This window comes from Pelobates fuscus, chromosome 7, assembly GCF_036172605.1.
Source record: "Pelobates fuscus isolate aPelFus1 chromosome 7, aPelFus1.pri, whole genome shotgun sequence".
NCBI classification, from domain to species: Eukaryota; Metazoa; Chordata; class Amphibia; order Anura; family Pelobatidae; genus Pelobates; species Pelobates fuscus.
Genome location: NC_086323.1, coordinates 79504429 through 79523895, shown reverse-complemented (window position 1 = coordinate 79523895; position 19467 = coordinate 79504429). Strand labels below are relative to the sequence as shown.

At 45.3% G+C, this 19467-nt stretch overlaps 1 protein-coding gene across 1 annotated transcript in view; it reads right to left on the bottom strand.

The window, feature by feature from the left end:
- The window catches only part of CLCC1 (chloride channel CLIC like 1), a 153999-nt gene that overhangs the window by 33682 nt on the left and 100850 nt on the right, over window positions 1–19467 (bottom strand). Inside the window, exon 7 of the mRNA XM_063428068.1 lies at window positions 1606–1688. Coding sequence (XP_063284138.1) covers window positions 1606–1688 — 83 coding nt within the window. The remainder of the gene's footprint in view (window positions 1–1605; window positions 1689–19467) is intronic.

Below are 19467 nucleotides of genomic sequence, written 5' to 3'. Positions count from 1 at the left end.
TGATAGGACGGCAAGCGTTCCACAGTGGAACGCGGAAATAGCTCTTCCTTACACAGACGGCCGGAACACGTCATCACGTCCGGCCAATCAACAACCGGCAAACACGAAACCCGGAAGTATGTTCTCCGGTTCGCGGCAAAACGAAAGACCTTGAAGCCCTATATAAAGAAAGGACTATAGGAACGCTACTGCATATCCCTGAAGAAGTCTAGAAGACGAAACGCGTTGGATACCAGCTAGAGACTTTTTATATGTTTTTGGCTTTGCTTTTTATTGTTCATTTTACCACAGAGGGATTTCGTTTTCTCCTGGGTACCACTTGTTTAGTGGAGACAAGCTGCTTTTACCTTTTATTGATGTAAGTGCATTTTGTACTAATAAATTCTCTTTTTTACTACAATACTGCTCTATATATCTTTTTGCCTTTGAGGATTGGAGGTCTCTGCATATGCTGCTATACCACATCGTATACCCATCCTGAAGGAAACGCCATTTTGTATACATACCCTTTGGAAGGGAGACAGGCGCTGATCTCCAGTATAATCTTGTAAGTTCTCTACCTTCGGGTCTGAACCACTCATTATTGTACATACTTCACCATTGTGTGATTTTTTTATACATTCTAGATAACCTGGAAATTGTTGTGTCATTTTATACACAGGTCGTATTTTTATGATATTTGCTCTGCTACCCCTTTAATCTGTACGGTCACTTGTTGGTGCAGTACAGATTTTCCCCTTTGTTACTATTATTTGGGTGTATGTGAGGTACACTTTTGGGTGTTTAGCATTGCTCTTTGGTTCTTTTGGGATAAAATACAGTACATTTCTCCTTTTTATATCAAGGAATTAAAGAGGGTTGAATTTGACCGGCCTTTCCTATCGTTTGAACCCGTGGTGGGGTGAGAAGCCTTTTTACACCTGTGTTTGTGAGTGCAATTCTTATAGAGCACACCACTTGTTTAACTTTTACTGTATTACGCTATGTAGTGTTTATTATCATTACAGATTTATATTAACACTTAATATTACCCTGCTTCGTCCTCCCAGGTTGTATTCAATTTTTATTGTATTTTTTGGGTGTTTTCCTACTTTTTTTGTGTTACTATATGTATATTGGGTGTTTGTGAGGGACACCTGGGTTACACCTAGTCCTTTTTTGTACCACTTAATTGTTAATTAGTAGGTACTATTCTTTTTCCAAGTAGTGTGTATATATATTTCACTCTCTGTTCACACACGTAGCATGCTGGCGCCAGAGAGCCAATGGCAGAAGCCCTCTTTGCCGCACATGTCCTCCTCTCAGTTAGCCTTCCCTGACATCTATCCCCCTTGCGAGGACTGACACCAGCAGAGGAGGATTGGGCTGCAGGGAGAACTAGGCCTTGGAACTGGAACAGAAGATATAGATACAGTTTTAGATATATTATTTATTTTATATTTTTTTCCCTCATCTATGGGGGGCAGGGTGCGACCAGTATGTCTGGTCAAAATGAGTGTTCATTTAAAACACTATTTTTGTGGGTTGAGTAAACCGAATGCATATTAAAGTTTAATTGTTTAGCAGATTCTTCACCCTCCATTACCTGGTAATCGCAAAACTTACTTTAGTTGTTGGGTCCATCAAAAGAGTTTTGTAGTATTCTTCACAAGGATCATTTTTAAAGGTGATGGAGGACTTTATCCAATCTGCAGTGATTTCAAACATCAGCAAAATTAACAAATGTTCAGGAATATGGTTAGAAAAAAGAAAAAAAAAACATCCATTCCAAGTTTGTAATATTAAGTTTTTAAAATGTCCAGTTTGTTTATAAAGGTCCTTTACATAACTATGATTTTTTTTTTTAAATCTTGTCTATACAAGTCTAGACGGAGGCAATTGTACAAGTTCTGTCCAAAACGAAACCTAGAATTTGAGTTATCTTTCCGTTCAATCATAATTTACCTTTTTTCGGGGGGGGGGGTGGCCGGACTGAGCATGCAACAGGACGTGTAGAGACTGAGCTCCTCACCACCTGGCCATTAATAGCCATAATTGAGTGACTTTATCACTCAAAATGGTCAGAAACAAGAAGCCCCATGCCCAGGGTGGCTCCCCACGTCGCCAAACTGGCACGTTGTATGATTTTGTGTCCACCCTGGGCACACACGGCAGCTCCCCGCCGCCTGACAAAATTGCACCCGAGTCCCTGAGCCAGGAAAGCGCAGGAGGCTCACTTCTGGATATCGCTCAGGATGACACCCTGGCACAAATCAGACAGGAACTGGCCATGATCTCCGAGCACATGCTTACCAAAGCCGACACAGGAGGCCTCCTGCAGGAGTTTTGGGCGGCCGTCAGGGAGGAGATCTCAGCCCTGCATGCTGACCTGACGGCCGTGGAGGTGAGAGTTGTGAGGTGAGGTGAGAGTGGAGGCGCTTGAAGCGGAGGCTCAGGCAAGCCGCTCGCAGCACCAGGCAGCGGAACTTGCAACTACCCGACAGGGGAACTTCTCTTCCTCCGGCGACAGGTTGAGGTTTTGGAGAACCAAAGTCGCCGCCAAAATGTATGGATCCGGGGCCTGCCAGAACCCGACACAGCCCCCCTGACAGTGACACTCAGGATCCTCTTCCAGCAGATCTTGGGCCGGGAGTGCCCTGAAGAAATCTAGTTCGACCGGGTACAACAACAGATTACCCTGCTAAGTTTCTATCTCCTTCTACTGTAAAAGATTGTAAACTGGCATTGTTCACTTGTATTACCGTCAATGCACTTCAAAAATAAAGAATGTAAAAAAAAATAATAATAATTTACCTCTTTCATATTAAGTGCACCCACACTTATTATATATAAAATGTAATTCTGAGTGTATTTTGAGATATAAATTTCAAAATACACAAAAAAAAAAGTAATATTGTATTCCAGCATAGACCTTCTTTTACTTTGCCACTGACACTTACACGTATTGAAGGAGACATCCATCTTCCCTATTACCTTGTCTGACCATGCAATGATCACGCTCCCACTGTTACCAAATGACCTCAACCATTTAACCGGTTCTGGAAACTGAACGAATCGCTGCTTGTATCCCCGGAGTCACAGACAAAACTTAGGGACACTATTGCCATGTATTTTGAAGTTAATGATACCATGCCCCCGATGACCCTGTGGAACGCACACAAGTGCGTGGTTCGCAGGGAACTCATCAACATAGGCTCTGCAGTCAAGAAACAAAAGACTAAGGAAATACATATACTTATCACTAAGTTACCAACCTTAGAACAAGATAAAAATGTTCTCTCCACCAACACCCTGACTGAATTAAAAATCAATGTTTAATCACAAAATCATCTTCTTACCAAACAAATATTATCAACACAGTAACAAATGCGACATATCTCTTACCAAAGGACTTAAGCAACATTAACAGCAAACATTTATCTCTAAAATTTGTTCTGATACTGGACAACTAGTACACAACTCTACCAACCTTGCCAAAGAATTTCAAAAATGATATTCTCGTCTGCATAACATACCCTCAAACAGTGACCCTGACTGGTCACCCGACAGTCACCTTAGACAGACCTAAAGAACTGCACAAACTTCTGCTAGCTATTAAACAATCACCACTGAACAAAAACCTTGGTCCTGACTGGTTCAGAGCTCATTATTACATTTCACTTTCTATTGTCATTCTTTTTTATTTTTTTAATTTATCTTATTGGTAGTGGCTCAGCCACCTCAAAAACATTGGAAGATTACATAACTTTAATAGCTAAACCTGGCAAGCATCCAGAATCATGCGAGAATTATCATCTGTGTACCTTGCTAAACAGTGATTTAAAAATCTTCACTTTGGTACTGGCACAGAGATTGGGGACCTCTCCTGGGGGGGACTGGTCCATTCCGATCAAGTGGGCTTTATTTCCAGCAGAGAAACAAGGAAAACACCACCAGAGAGGTCAACTTCTTATTTAAGGCAAATCACTCAAGATCCCCAGCATTGATTTTATCAACTGACGCCGAAATTACATTTGGTCGGGTGGACTGGCCCTTCCTGGAGAGAGCTCTGCAATGGTTTGGCTTTAGTCCAATCTGGAGGAGATGGATTGGAGTACTGTACTCCTGTCCCATCACTCGAATTCACATAAATGACCTACTCTTGGAGCCACTATATTTAAGTGTGGGATGTGTCAAGGCTGCCTGCTTTCACCCTTGTAATTTGCCATTAGTGTTGTCGCGAACCCGAAATTTTCGGTTCGCGAACGGCGAACGCGAACTTCCGCAAATGTTCGCGAACCGGCGAACCGCGCAAACCGCCATTGACTTCAATGGGCAGGCGAATTTTAAAACCAACAGGGACTCTTTCTGGCCACAAAAGTGATGGAAAAGTTGTTTCAAGGGGACTAACACCTGGACTGTGGCATGCCGGAGGGGGATCCATGGCAAAACTCCCATGGAAAATTACACAGTTGATGCAGAGTCTGCTTTTAATCCATAAAGGGCAGAAATCACCTAACATTGACACCTGTCCTCAAAGCCCCTGATACACACTGACACAGAGCAGAATAGAGACTGTTCCCCGTCCTCAGAGACCATGATACACACTGACACAGAAATCATGATACACACTGACACAGAAATCACCTAACATTGACACCTGTCCTCAAAGCCCCTGATACACACTGACACAGAGCAGAATAGAGACTGTTCCCCGTCCTCAGAGACCATGATACACACTGACACAGAGCAGAATAGAGACTGTTACCCCTACATAGGGTCACTTGGCAGATATGGCGGGGTCGTGGGAGGGGGAGGATGACTTTCACCTCTTCCCCTGTTACATTCCCGTTGTGCTGTGACATCACCCTTATACGCCGTGTAAAGCATACTATTTAATTTGATCAGCATGGCCACTTGAGTTTTTATAGTTTTCACGCTGCTTGTAGTTTATATATGGTTCACAAAAATCAAACAAACGATAAAGTAAACATGTAAGGATTCAGAATATTCTTTCAAACCCTTACACATTGTGTGTACGTATTTTTTGTCTTAAGTTTGTGGCTTTAAAGAGGTTTACGTTGTTTCTATGATGTGCATAACATGTTCTTGTAAATGTTTGTTAAATTTTTCCTGGAATTGTAATTTTTTAATCTGAATAAAGATAGTCAAATCCCTGATACACACTGACACAGAGCAGAATAGGGACCGTTCCCCCTACATAGGGTCACTTGGCAGATATGGATTGACACCTATCCTAATGATCCCTGATACACACTGACACAGAGCAGAATAGAGACTGTTCCCCCTACATAGGGTCACTTGGCAGATATGGATTGACACCTGTCCTCAAAACCCCTGATACACACTGACACAGAGCAGAATAGGGACTGTTCCTCCTACATAGGGTCACTTGGCAGATATGGATTGACACCTGTCCTCAAAACCCCTGATACACACTGACACATAGCAGAATAGGGACTGTTCCCCCTACATAGGGTCACTTGGCAGATATGGATTGACACCTGTCCTCAAAACCCCTGATACACACTGACACAGAGCAGAATAGAGACTGTTCCCTGTCCACAGAGACCATGATACACACTGACACAGAGCAGAATAGAGACTGTCCCCCCTACATAGGGTCACTTGGCAGGTATGGATTGACACCTGTCCTCAAAGCCCCTGATACACACTGACACAGAGCAGAATAGAGACTGTTCCCTGTCCACAGAGACCATGATACACACTGACACAGAGCAGAATAGAGACTGTTCACCGTCCACAGAGACCATGATACACACTGACACAGAGCAGAATAGAGACTGTCCCCCCTACATAGGGTCACTTGGCAGGTATGGATTGACACCTGTCCTCAAAGCCCCTCATACACACTGACACAGAGCAGAATAGAGACTGTTCCCTGTCCACAGAGACCATGATACACACTGACACAGAGCAGAATAGAGACTGTTCACCGTCCACAGAGATCATGATACACACTGACAGAGCAGAATAGAGACTGTTCCCCGTCCACAGAGACCATGATACACACTGACACAGAGCAGAATAGGGACTGTTCCCCCTACATAGGGTCACTTGGCAGGTATGGATTGACACCTGTCCTCAAAGCCCCTGATACACACTGACACAGAGCAGAATAGAGACTGTTCCCTGTCCACAGAGTCCATGATACACACTGACACAGAGCAGAATAGAGACTGTTCCCCGTCCACAGAGACCATGATACACACTGACACAGAGCAGAATAGAGACTGTTCCCCGTCCACAGAGACCATGATACACACTGACACAGAGCAGAATAGGGACTGTTCCCCCTACATAGGGTCACTTGGCAGGTATGGATTGACACCTGTCCTCAAAGCCCCTGATACACACTGACACAGAGCAGAATAGAGACTGTTCCCTGTCCACAGAGTCCATGATAAACACTGACACAGAGCAGAATAGAGACTGTTCCCCGTCCACAGAGACCATGATACACACTGACACAGAGCAGAATAGAGACTGTTCCCTGTCCACAGAGTCCATGATACACACTGACACAGAGCAGAATAGAGACTGTTCCCCGTCCACAGAGTCCATGATACACACTAACACAGAGCAGAATAGAGACTGTTCCCCGTCCACACAGACCATGATGCACACTGACACAGAGCAGAATAGAGACTGTTCCCCGTCCACAGAGACCATGATACACACTGACACAGAGCAGAATAGAGACTGTTCCCCATCCACAGAGACCATGATACACACTGACACAGAGCAGAATAGGGACTGTTACCCCTACATAGGGTCACTTGGCAGGTATGGATTGACACCTGTCCTCAAAGCCCATGATACACACTGGGGGGAGCTACTGTCCTCCCCAACCCCTGCGCGGTGGGTGGGGGCCATAAATAACAATGGGGGGACCTACTGTCCTCCCCCCCTCGGCCCCCACCCCTGCGCGGTGGGTGGGGGCCATAAATCACAATGGGGGGGCCTACTTTCCTCCCCCCCGGCCCCCATCCCTGCGCGGTGGGTGGGGGGCATAAATCACAATGGGACGGACCTACTGATAGGAGTGGAGTATTGTTCATATCAGTTTAATACCTTCCGCGTCTCCTATCAGTGGACGTGTATATGGCAGCCATTTTAGGAACCGCGCACCTGGGACCCGAGCAAGGTCACCTCGTTCAAGCTGCTCTGGTTCCTTGATGAGCCAGCTGCCCGTGAGTTAACATGTCTCGTGGAGAAGCACTCTATCCTGTAAAGCCTCACCACAAAAAAATTAAATAAATAACAGCACTCGGAGTGGTGAGTTTAGTAAATGTTCATATCAGTTTAATACCTTCCGCGTCTCCTATCAGTGGACGTGTATATGGCAGCCATTTTAGGAACCGCACACCTGGGACCCGAGCAAGGTCACCTCTTTCAACAGGTGACATGATTTGGCCCTGTAAAACTATCCTGGATATTCTCTACAATTTCTATGGATATGGCATTGATTTATGTAACAGGGAGATGGAAGAAGATGCTTGGTCGGTCCTCTTACTTGAAATTTGGGGCACTGCGCGGGCAAGCTAATGTGCCACCAGATAGGAGTGGTGAGTTTAGTAAATGTTCATATCAGTTTAATACCTTCCGCGTCTCCTATCAGAGGACATGTATATGGCAGCCATTTTAGGAACCGCACACCTGGTACCCGAGCAAGGTCACCTCTTTCAACAGGCGACATGATTTGGCCCTGTAAAACTATCCTGGATATTCTCTACAATTTCTATGGATATGGCATTGATTTATGTAACAGGGAGATGGAAGAAGATGCTTGGTCGGTCCTCTTACTTGAAATTTGGGGCACTGCGCGGGCAAGCTAATGTGCCACCAGATAGGAGTGGTGAGTTTAGTATTGTTCATATCAGTTTAATACCTTCCGCGTCTCCTATCAGTGGACGTGTAAATGGCAAAGATTTTTAATTGTTGAATCACCTCCCCTTTTTAGGCCAAGGTGGGAAGATGCTTAGACCACTGGTATATTGGTGCCATCTTGGAGGATTTTTTTTTGGTTTGGTTTTTGAAGCCACAGTGCTGCACCAGTGGGCCTAAAAATTAGGCATGTACACATGCCTGAAAAATTTGGTATTGTTGCAGCCGCTGCTGTAGCAGCGGCCAGAAAAATTGATGTTTGTTTCACAGGCAGAAAGTGCCCTAAAACATGGCGGCTTGAACCCTAGTTGGTGGCGGATAAGTCACGCAAGTCAAACGTCATTCAGAGCTAAAATACAGCAGCGTGTGGACCATTTTTAGCCCAAGGCAGCTCATCTCATCAGGCCTTTTTTAATCGAATGTATCGCCCAGTGTCAGTCCCTTCGGGATCCATCCCTCATTCATCTTAATAAAGGTGAGGTAATCTAGACTTTTTTGACCTAGGCGACTTCTCTTCTCAGTGACAATACCTGACAGGACACTTGAAGCGGGGCAGGCCAGAAGTTCTATCGCAAATTGGGATAGCTCAGGCCACAGGTCAAGCCTGCACACCCAGTAGTCAGAGTGTCGATATCTGCAGTTAAGGCGAGGTAGTCTGCTACCTGTCGGTCGAGTCGCTCTCTGAGGGTGGATCCCGAAGGGCTGTGGCGATGCATAGGACTTAAAAAGGTCCGCATGTCCTCCATCAACAACACGTCTTTAAAGCGTCCTGTCCTTGCCGGCGTGGTCGTGGGAGGAGGAGGAGGAGGATGACTTCCACCTCTCCCCCTGTTAGATTCCCGTTGTGCTGTGACATCACCCTTATACGCTGTGTAAAGCATACTTTTTAATTTATTTAGCAAATGCTGCATCCTTTCCGACTTGTAATTCGGTAACATTTCCGCCACTTTCTGCTTATACCGGGGGTCTAGTAGCGTGGACACCCAGTACAGGTCGTTCTCCTTCAGCCTTTTTATACGAGGGTCCCTCAACAGGCAGGACAGCATGAAAGACCCCATTTGCACAAGGTTGGATGCCGAGCTACTCATTTCCCGTTCCTCCTCCTCACTGATGTCATTGAAGGTATGTTCTTCCCCCCAGCCACGTACAACACCACGGGTACCAGATAGGTGACAACGAGCACCCTGGGATGCCTGTTGTGTTTGGTCTTGCTCCTCCTCCTCCTCCTCAAAGCTACAATCCTCCTCTGACTCCTCTTCCTCACAATCCTCTTCCAGCGTTGCCGCAGGTCCAGCAAGCGATGCTGATAAGGCTGTTTCTGGTGGTGATGGTGACCACAACTCTTCCTCTTCCTCTTCACGCTCATCTACAGCCTGATCCAGCACTCTTCGCAGGGCACGCTCCAGGAAGAAAACAAATGGTATGATGTCGCTGATGGTGCCTTCGTTGCGACTGACTAGGTTTGTCACCTCCTCAAAAGGACGCATGAGCCTACAGGAATAGCGCATGAGCGTCCAGTTACGTGGCAAAAAAATTCCCAGCTCCCCAGAGGCTGTCCTAGCACCCCGGTCATACAAATATTCATTAACAGCTTTTTCTTGTTGGAGCAGGCGGTCGAACATTAGGAGTGTTGAATTCCAACGTGTAGGGCTGTCGCAAATCAAGCGCCTCACTGGCATGTTGTTTCGCCGCTGGATATCGGCAAAGTGAGCCATGGCCGTGTAGGAACGCCTGAAATGGCCACACCTTCCTGGCCTGCTTCAGGACGTCCTGTAAGCCTGTGTACTTATGCACAAAGCGTTGTACGATCAGATTACACACATGTGCCATGCACGGCACATGTGTCAACTTGCCCAACTTCAATGCCGCTATCAAATTTTTTCCGTTGTCACACACCACTTTGCCGATATCCAGTTGCTGCGGAGTCAGCCACTTTTCCACCTGTGCGTTCAGGGCGGACAGGAGTGCTTGTCCGGTGTGACTCTCTGCTTTCAAGCAAGTCAAACCCAAGACGGCGTGACACTGCCGTATCCGGGATGTGGAATAGTACCTGGGGAGCTGGGGGGGTGCCGTTGATGTGGAGCAAGACGCAGCAGCACAAGAGGACTCAGCCGAGGAGGTTATGGAAGAGGATGGAGTAGGAGGAGTAGAGGAGGTGGCAGCAGGACTGCCTGCAATTCGTGGCGGTGTCACCAACTCCTCTGCAATGCCACGCATTCCTTGCTTGTCAGCCGTCAGCAGGTTTACCCAATGCGCAGTGTAGGTGATATACCTGCCCTGACCATGCTTTGCAGACCAGGTATCAGTGGTCAGATGGACCCTTGCCCCAACACTGTGTGCCAGATATGCCATGACTTCCTTTTGCACAATCGAGTACAAGTTGGGGATTGCCTTTTGTGAAAAGAAATTCCGGCCGGGTACCTTCCACTGCGGTGTCCCAATAGCTACAAATTTTTTGAACGCCTCAGACTCAACCAGATTGTATGGTAAAAGCTGGCGGGCTAATAGTTCGGACAAGCCAGCTGTCAGACGCTGGGCAAGGGGGTGACTTGGTGACATTGGCTTCTTACGCTCAAACATGTCCTTGACAGACACATGACTGTGGGCAGATGAGCGGGAACTGCTCAAGGCGGGAGACGGAGTGGCGGATGGTTGAGAGGGGGCAAGGAGGACAGCAGTGGTTGACGTGGCTGAAGATGCTAGACCAGGAGGAGGATGGCGACTTAGAGTAGGCGTGCTGCTTGTACTCATGTGTTGATCCCATAGGCGTTTGTGATGTGAGATCATGTGCCTACGCAAAGCAGTTGTACCTAGGTGGGTGTTGGACCTCCCACGACTCAGTTTCCTTTGGCACAGGTTGCAAATGGCATCGCTGTTGTCCGAGGCAGACACACAAAAAAAATGCCACACTGCTGAGCTCTGCAATGACGGCATTCTGGTGGAGGACACAGCATGCGTTGATTGGCGTGCTGTCGGGCTGACCCCGGGTGCCAATGCATGCTGTCTGACTGTGCCACTAGCTCCTTGCGACGACCCCCCCCTGCCTCCAACTCGTCTCCTCCTCCTCTCTGTCTCCCCATCTGAACTTTCGCCCTGTTCTTCTTCTTGCTGAGCGGGCACCCACGTGACATCCATGGACGCATCGTCATCATCAACCGCTTCGCTTGTATCTGACAACTCAGAAAAGGAAGCAGCAGCGGGTACAACATCATCAGCATCACACCGTACCTCCATGTGTTTAATGCTGCCTGCCTGAGACATATCCCTGTTATCTACATCCTCTAGCAATAATGGTTGAGCATCACTCATTTCTTCAAACGGGTGTGTGAATAACTCCTCTGACATACTAAGTAAAGCGGCTGTGGTGCTAGTTTTGGTGGTGGCGGCAGGCGGGTGAGTGGTATCTTGAGAGGTGCCTGAAGCTAAGCTGGAGGAGGATGGTGCGTCAAGGTTCCGAGCGGAGGCTGTACAAGATTGGGTGTCCTGTGTTAGCCAGTCAACTATGTCCTCAGAACTTTTCAAGTTCAGGGTACGTGGCTTCTGAAAACTGGGCATTATTCTAGGGCCCCTGCGGGGTGGCCTGCCTCTGCCTGTCATTTTTTTTTGGATTAGTGGTACTATGCGTGCAAGCTACTGTGAGACCAGATATGATTGGCAATGTGAACTGTAACAGTTCTGCAGAGCACACACTGTAGGCCTGACACACCCGCTTGAAGACAAGTAACTGCTATTCAATCTATAACAGTGAAAAACAAATTTTCTTTGTAAAAGCACGCTATAGAGACACCAGATATGATTGGCAATGTGCACTTGAACAGTTCTGCAGAGCACACACTGTAGGCCTGACACACCCGCTTGAAGACAAGTAACTGCTATTCAATCTATAACAGTGAAAAAAAATTTTTGGTTTTAAAAGCACGCTATAGAGACACCAGATATGATTGGCAATGTGCACTGGAACAGTTCTGGAGAGCACACGCTGAAGGAAGGACTGACAGAGCCGCTTGAAGGACACTGACTGGCTGCTATTAGCTTACACTAGAAACCTTTTTTCTTTGTAAAAGCACGCTATAGAGACACCAGATATGATTGGCAATGTGCACTTGAACAGTTCTGCAGAGCACACACTGTAGGCCTGACACACCCGCTTGAAGACAAGTAACTGCTATTCAATCTATAACAGTGAAAAAAAAATTTTGGTTTTAAAAGCACGCTATAGAGACACCAGATATGATTGGCAATGTGCACTGGAACAGTTCTGGAGAGCACACGCTGAAGGAAGGACTGACAGAGCCGCTTGAAGGACACTGACTGGCTGCTATTAGCTTACACTAGAAACCTTTTTTCTTTGTAAAAGCACGCTATAGAGACACCAGATATGATTGGCAACTGTCAAAGCACGCTGGCACAGGTCTGCAGAGCACACGCTGAAGGAAGGCCTGACAGAGCCGCGTGAAGGACACTGACTGGCTGCTATTAGCTTACACTGGAAACTTTTTTTCTTTGTAAAAGCACGCTATAGAGATACCAGATATGAGTGGCAACTGTCAAAGTACGCTGGCAGGGTTGTGCAGGGCACACGCTGAAGGAAGGCCTGACAGAGCCGCTTGAAGGACACTGACTGGCTGCTATTAGCTTACACTGGAAACCTTTTTTCTTTGTAAAAGCACGCTAAAGAGACACCAGATATGATTGGCAACTGTCAAAGCACGCTGGCACAGGTCTGCAGAGCACACGCTGAAGTAGGCCTGACACCCAGACGCTTGCAGACAACTAACTGCTCTTCTATTACAGTGAAAAAAAAATATTTCTTTTAAATCTAAAGCTTAACCTATTGTAAAAACAGATATGAGTGGTGGCACTGACTGTGCAAATGGGCAAGGCATCCAACCTGACACAGAAGCTGGCAGGCAGGCAGGCAACTGCTCTTCTATTACAGTGAAAAAAAATTATTTCTTTTAAATGTAAAGCTTAACCTATTGTAAAAACAGATATGAGTGGTGGCACTGGGCAAGTAGGCACAGTATCCAATGTGAACCTCACACAGAAGCTGGCAGGCAGGCACCTGCAATTACATTACACAGGAAAAAAAAAAGCAGCCTGATGTTATAGCCCTAAAAAGGGCTTTTTGGGGTGCTGTCCTTACAGCAGAGATCAGATGAGTCCATTAGGATTGTAGTGGACACTGAATACCCTAGCCTAGCTATCAATTTCCCTATCTAATCAGCAGCAGCTAAACTTTCCCTCCTCTCACTAAGCATGCAGCTTCAGAAAGAATCGAAAATGGATGCTGGGAGGGAGGTTGGAGGGTGTGGAAGGGAGGGAGTGCTGCTGATTGGCTGGAATGTGTCTGCTGACCGAGAGGCACAGGGTCAAAGTTTGCCCAATGGTGACGAATAGGGGGCGGATCGAACTGCGCATGTGTCCGCCCGCCGCGGCGAACGTGAACACGCTAAGTTCACCGGGAACTGTTCGCCAGCGGACAGTTCGGTACATCACTATTTGCCATTACATTAGAGCCCTTCTAAAACAATGTTTAACCTTAACTCTGATCTAACACTGTAATTACCGGATTCAATGTAGGGATGGACGATTATATAGTTACAGCCTTTGCTGATTATTTATCCTTCTCCCTCACACATCCACTGAACTTGTCAAAAAAGAAAAAAAAGCTTTACAGCACTTTTTCTCTCTTCTCCATCAACTATGACAAATCAGAATACCTTGCAATCGGGCTCACTGACCCCAAGAGCACTGTGATTAAGCATGAATTTTCCTTTAGAGATTAAATTGACTCCCTCCACGTCTGACCTGTTGACTGCTAATTTCCCTCCCTCATTACAAGATATAAAAACTGATTTGTTGAAATGAAATAAACCAACCATTTCATGGACAGGATGACTCAACGTCCTAAAAATAAATATTTTACCCAGAGTTCTTTATTTGCTGAAAGCATTACCAATCCACATACCAGATTCCTTCTTCCGCAATCTCAACGCTGCCTGTGTGAGCTTTGTCTGGATAGGTTGGAAACCACATCTCAACCAGGCAGACATGGCAAGGGCACGAAACAGAGATGGATTGGGGTTCCCGAATGCTAAAAATTACTATATAGCCAATGCATTTACAAGAGGACATAGTCTTAAATTAGAGGGAAAAAGGTTTAAAAATAATATCAGGAAGCATTACTTTACTGAGAGGGTAGTGGATGCATGGAATAGCCTTCCAGCTGAAGTGGTAGAGGTTAACACAGTAAAGGAGTTTAAGCATGCGTGGGATAGGCATAAGGCTATCCTAACTATAAGATAAGGCCAGGGACTAATGAAAGTATTTAGAAAACTGGGCAGACTAGATATGCCGAATGGTTCTTATCTGCCGTCACATTCTATGTTTCTATGTTTAATGAGAATCAAAGATTCTCAAAGACATGTGAATAAACCATGGAAAAAGCTTGAAACGAGCTTCCTATGCCAATCGAGACGCTACCTTGGCATCCAGACAACTACTTTACCCTTCCCACCACCCAACCATACACTCATCCAATGATTCTCTGGTACAAACATAGAACTAGAGCAGAATTATCCCCCCTCTGTTCCCCATTACTCTTAGTGACTCACAACCCTGCTATACTACCGTAACAGACCTTACCTGCTGGTTAGCCTGACAAACAAAATGTTCAGTTGCTTGACATACTTACCACAGATGCTCACCTCACACTAGATATGTACATGCAGAGTTGGGCTCATATAATTGCGGACAGATTCACACATTATTAACTTGTGCATTATTTACAGACCCAGGAGGGGGGAGGGGGGTTCAGAACAACTCTATGTATCTCAGATATGTCCTAAATGGATGCTCTCTAAAGCTTACACATTATTTTACACACTCTTGGTACAATCACTTCCCTCGTACATTAGATTGTGGCAACAGGATCTCAACTTAACCCTTTCCATACACCAATGGCAAAAAAAAATTATTCAAGTTACATAGTAGCTTGCTACAAGTTCCAGACACTTAGAGGTAGGTTTAAAGATGGTACCACTCTCCAGACAAATTACACGGCTAGAACTCTTCGTCCCAGGTATCTTTTGGAGATGTGGGGCAGATAGCAGCAAAATTATTCATATCTGATCAAAAGTTTTGGGGGAAATATTATCCCCATTATACGCACTTAGTGGATACCATAACTCAAATGACCCAGCAGAAATACTTTTCCTACACAGAGACATTCCCCTGGCCAGGGTACGAAAATCCTGCCTCCCAATACTACTATTAGCAGCCTTTACATTGAAGATACCCTCGAGTACCCTCCATTATGGAATGAAAACATAAGGTTGAGGATATCAAAAAGACAGGAACTAACCACCTATTCTCTGAATAAATATCCTAAATTTAAAGAAATGTGGCAACCACGAATAAATTATGTAACATGATGTTCTGTCTGCACATAGCTCTGGCACAACATAGTGACTTCTCTAACGCACCACAACTTCACTGATCTTTGCTCTGGGTACATAGTACTGAACCACATACCGATTTTTCTCACTTGAGTCTCTCTCAGCGCCATCATTGATCTTTACCTCAGACTGCCTGAGAAATTTGTTAGGTTAAATTGTAAGGATGAAGATACGTTTGTAGAACAGTCCCTTCTTTTAAAAAAACTTTTATGAAAAAAAATAAATAAAAAAAAAGAATAGGTAGAGAAACAAATTAGGGAAGTATGTAAAAAAAAAACGAGAGGAATTATGTATAAAGAAAAAGCTCAAAAATCGTAATGTGAACAAGTTACTTTTGTGTGTGATTTGAATTCTCAAAGTCATATTTCGAAAAAAATTTTTAATATATATTGGCATATTTTTAAACAAAATGAGGATCTAAGGAAGTTTATAGGTGAAAAACTTAAAGTGGTATACAGAGGAGCAAGTAATCTTCAACAATTTTGTACTAGGAGCTGTATTTTGAAAGAAAAAGTGCAAGAAAAATACTTTTTTTGGAACAGAATTAAGAGATTTTTATGTGGTGTGGTTTGCTATAAATAAGGAAAACCACACGACCACTTAAAACGAGAATTAGCACATTAGAAATATTAAAAATAAGGTTTTAAAGCATTCTGTTTCTGCCCATTTTACCCAAGTCTACATTGGGAATTTTAGATCACTTAATTTTAGTGATGGATAAGCCGTGTTTTTAGGAGGAGGGAGGGGAGGGAGGGGGTGACCATTTGAAATATACCGCAATAAAAAAAACAGAAATTAATGTTTCTTTGAAATGGAACTCTGTCTCCAGATGTGTTAAGTATAAATTCAGAAGTTTATAATTATATTTGAAGAAATCTCTTTTTTTCCATTGTTTTTATTATGTATTGAGTGTATTGTATGTATTTAATATGTGCAATTATGTATAAAAGTCCCTATTTATTGTTTACATTCTGATCTTTGCCTACATTATATCATTGGTCTGGGACTTTCAAAATGACTGTGGAGGGTGTAATATGGCCATCACATAATATCCTGCCAAGGTAAACCAGATATTCAGAACTTCAGCAGGTAAGGCAAGAAGGCAGAAGGGGCGCAGATGTGATTGCATGCACCCTTGCAAGTACCAATATGGCAGGCCGTGATTGGTGTAACTTTTTTTTTTTCCCCCTCTGGTACAATGTTTCTGTAATTCCGTGTTCAACCAATGTGGGTCGAATGGAGGATTTCTTGACCCAACCTTCTCACTAATGCTACTGTAACAGACCTCCCTGTCCCTGGATTTTACAGCTCTTTGTTCCCTTCGCCTGTTTGTCCGGTGAAATACATCCCCTACATATTTCAACTTTGCCCCGTTAAATACCGACTAATCCACCGAACGAACAACCACCCATGTGCAGAGTGTGGCACTTGTTGACCCCATTAACCTTGCTAACACCTCTGTAACCACAAGCACCTCAACATTCTAAACGGTCGGCTGGGTGGTCGGCGTTCGTATGTGTGAACACGTGGTGGCGGCCATCTTGGAACACGAACACAGACAGCAGTGTTTGGTCATCGAGTGTATGGAACTTAAACTGGACACCCGATGGTGCGAACACCGCTAAGACTTCCATACGCAAATTTGTTCGGCACTATTTATACGAACGAAGCGGCATTCATTAAAAACATTATTCGAACTACAGATACTCTGGAAATGTATTCACGAACTCTGATTTGTATATAAAACTGTGAGTTTGGTATTAGCGAAATAGACCGACCGCACAACCCGATTTTGTGGAACTATTTTGGGCAGGCGCCTCGTGTGCAGTCGATCTAAACTATACCCCGGTGGCATTTCGGCTATATTCGTGGGATCTGGGTGATTTCGACATATGTTGGGCGCTCAGACCCAGGCTATCCGGGGATAAAATACTTGTAGGGATATCTTATTGTTAAAACTATATTTTGAGGTTTTACTATTATGCTTGTCCTGGACCTGAGAGGTAATGTAATTATGTGTGTGCTTATGTTGCTGTCCCCTCTTAGGTCCAGTGAGGAATGCCCCTGGAATGTGTCACCAGAAACCCATTGCATTGGGACTTGCATAAAAGGCCAGCTGTGGCTCCCATTAAACCAGTTCCAGTTTTACCCTCACACATTGCCTCGTCTTGTGTTTGTAGGGAACAGCGATAACAGCTATTTCACTACGTTTTAGGATCATCGCTTTTAGGATCATTGCAGCTCTACTCAGATTGGGGGAAAAGAACATCTCTGGTGGCGAAACCCCTCTTCCCATCGGGGTGTCCGCCACAGCCGCTAACAAACATGGATCACATGAGGACAGATAGCGGAAGACATTACTAATGCAATAATGTTTTAAGAATTTTCATCTTTTTTCTAACCATACGCCACGACAAATCTCACTTCTCCCTCCTACCCTGCAAATGTAGAACTTTTTTTGTAAAAGCGCTCTTGTGTAAGCACACCACAATAGTTTATTGCAAGTCGTAGTCCTTGTTCCACAACAACGTGACTTTCATATCCAGCAAGCTTTTTAAACCAAGCATGTCAAATTTGCGCGGTCCGCAATTAATATTTTTGCGGCCCAGCGAGCCAAGAGTTTGCCATGCTTACTAAAGCAGAGTAGGCACCTGCTCTTCCCACATTGCAGGTGCCTACTCTGCTAAAATTACCCGGCCGGGAGGAGATGAATTTGGTGGCAGCGAGGAAGCTCAGTCTTCCTGCTCCTCACTGCTCCCTCGCGCGCGCCCTCTGTCGTGATGCTGGGTGCCGGAATATGACATCATTCCGGCACCCGGCATCACTACACTGTGCGCGTGTACCCTACCAGCTCACAAAGGTAGGGAGCAATAAATAAAATGATGTGAGTGTGTGCAAGAATGTGTAAATGAGTGTGCGTGCGTGTCTGTCAGTAAGTGTCTGTCAGTAAGTGTATGTTTGTCAGTGTGTGTCTGTCTGTCAGTGAGTAAGTGTGCGTGTGTCAGTGAGTGTATGTCTGTCAGTGTGTGTGTCTGTCAGAAAGTGTGTGTGTCAGAGAGTGAGTGAGTGTGTGTGTGTCTGTCAGTGAGTGTGTGTCTCAGTGTGTGCTGGTCAGTGTTGCGATGGCCGTGGCTGGACAGTGGATGACCTGGAGGTGCATGGAAGCACGCAACGCCATGTCACATTCCAACGTGAAGTCAACATGCTCCACCGTCACAGGTTTTCAAGGAGTAGCGGGCACAGGATGCGGACGGTGCCATTGGGGGTTTACCAGAGGCTGGACTCCTGAGTCGCATACTGGCAGCAGCAAAGTTAGTGGAGTCTGGGGGGGCGGAGCCGACCGCGAGCCGAGCTGGACGTGCATTAGCTGAGCTCCGTAAGGGATCGCGGGTAATCCACAAACATCGGGCGCACAAAGCAAAATGGGACACCCCAAAAAAGGTACTACCCCAGCTCAAGCCTCCCACAAGCAGTCCGCTGCAAAAACGGGCGCTCTTACCAAATTTTTCAAAGATAATCCGGCGAAAAACGCCGATGAGGTAGGCCCCAAAATGGCGGCGGAAGTTTTATGCGAGCACCCTCCAACCTCACCCCCACCAAGCCCAGCCATCTCAGACAGCGCTTCCACCAACATAGATACAGATCTGAGAGCTATACTAAGCAATTTGCCAACGAAACAAGATATAAATGCTTTAATCCAGAAAATGGAATCCTCATTGCAAAATAAAATAGACAATATGGCGGCAGATGTTAAAGGGGTAGAGGAACGGATTGAATCGCTAGAAGATAATCAAGATCACACACTCACACAAGTTAAACAGGTTCAACAGGCCCTAGAAGCACAAAATACACAGATGGCTATGATGTCAATGAGCCATTGACGATATTGACAATAGGGGACGACGTAACAACCTGAGGCTAAAAGGCATGCCAGAAGTAGAAGGGGAAAACCTCACTAAAATACTCCAAGAGCTATTCAATTACTTACTCCACAAGGATCCAGCGGAGCATATTCTGTTTGACAGAGCTCATAGAGCACTAAGACCAAGGGGCCCAGCCTCAGATGCCCCAAGAGACATAATTTGCCGTTTACATTATT